Genomic DNA, 1,207 nt, shown 5'->3' on the forward strand with positions numbered 1-1,207 from the left:
ATGGACGAGGGCATGATGCTCAATGAGGCCATGTTCGACGGCGAGGACGGCTGGGTGCTCAAACCCGCCGCCTACCAGGGCGCCGACAAGCTCAGCGTGACGCTCCACGATGCCGCGAGGCACACGCTGGACCTCGCCCTCACCTTTTTCGCAGGGCACAACATCCCGGCTGAGGAGGAGGACGAGGGAGACAATCCACGCAGCAGAAGCGCTCTGCGTCCTGTCATCAAGGCCGAGCTCCATATTGGTGAGGACGACAAGGACGGACACGAGCACTCGTACAAGCAGCACACAAAGGCCGCCAAAACGTCCAACCCCCAGTTCATGTGCAGCAGCCATCAAAAGGGAGCCGGCGAGAAGCTACAGTTTCTCAACATCCCCAAGGTGGTGGAGGAGTTGAGCTTTATTCGGTGAGTGATGACAACCTGAACTATTTCTGTATCCAGCAACTTTTCGCTTTCCCTTGTCTTCCTTCCGGAGAATCAACCCCCCCACCCAGCTTCCAACATTTCCCCCTTTTTCTTCCTTGGCATGCGTTCCACGCCACAGTGACTTCTCGTCTTCTCTTGTGTCACGTTTTGAACCTGCCACGACCTAGTCAACGTACACAGAATTGCATGCGTCACAGAAGCACGGCGTGCTCGGCCAACTGGCAACAAACGACCAAGCGGTCGAGGCATGGTCCCTCCCCGGGCTTGCCATGCCGTGGCTCCCACTCTTCCACTCCGACTTCATTGCCGCACAAGTTCGTATGGCGGGCGGCTGAGGGCAGTTACGGATCCAGCTTGTCGGATCCAGGTTGCGCAACCCAGCCGCCCCTTTCTCTGCCTCCTTAGCGGCAAGCTGCTATCCGGAGGTTACAGCAGAAGGGGAAGGTTATTCTTGCTCGTGTTCGTAGCTTGTGTTGCCAGCTATCAGCTTCCCGCTCTTTGCACTTCGCTCTTAGCTGCACCACCTACATGAACAACTGCTAGACAAAGCCCGGGCCCCCCCTTTTCCCTCAACCCGTCTTCCCCGGTGGTACCACATCTTACGACAGAGAAGGCAACAAGATAATACTTCATGAAGGAATAACTAGCTAATCAAGGGCGTTCGTTGATTACAGGCTCAAAATCGAAGACACCTCTCACACCGTCAGCTCGCCCTGTCTCGCGTGGGCATGCATCCGCCTCGACCGGCTGCAGCGAGGCTACCGCTTCATCCGCCT

The 1,207-nt window shown here is 56.9% G+C and overlaps 1 protein-coding gene across 1 annotated transcript; it reads left to right on the top strand.

Annotated features, from left to right (window-relative positions):
• Nucleotides 1-12: 12 nt before the first annotated feature.
• Nucleotides 13-414, top strand: BBK36DRAFT_1164112 (hypothetical protein; the record flags this gene model as incomplete). Its single annotated transcript, XM_024894615.1, has 1 exon — nucleotides 13-414. The coding sequence occupies one exon, from the start codon at nucleotides 13-15 to the stop codon at nucleotides 412-414; it is 402 nt and encodes a 133-aa protein (XP_024744690.1).
• Between the last annotated feature and the right edge of the window lie 793 nt (nucleotides 415-1,207).

This window comes from Trichoderma citrinoviride, assembly GCF_003025115.1.
Source record: "Trichoderma citrinoviride strain TUCIM 6016 unplaced genomic scaffold BBK36scaffold_429, whole genome shotgun sequence".
In the NCBI taxonomy this organism is placed as follows: Eukaryota; Fungi; Ascomycota; class Sordariomycetes; order Hypocreales; family Hypocreaceae; genus Trichoderma; species Trichoderma citrinoviride.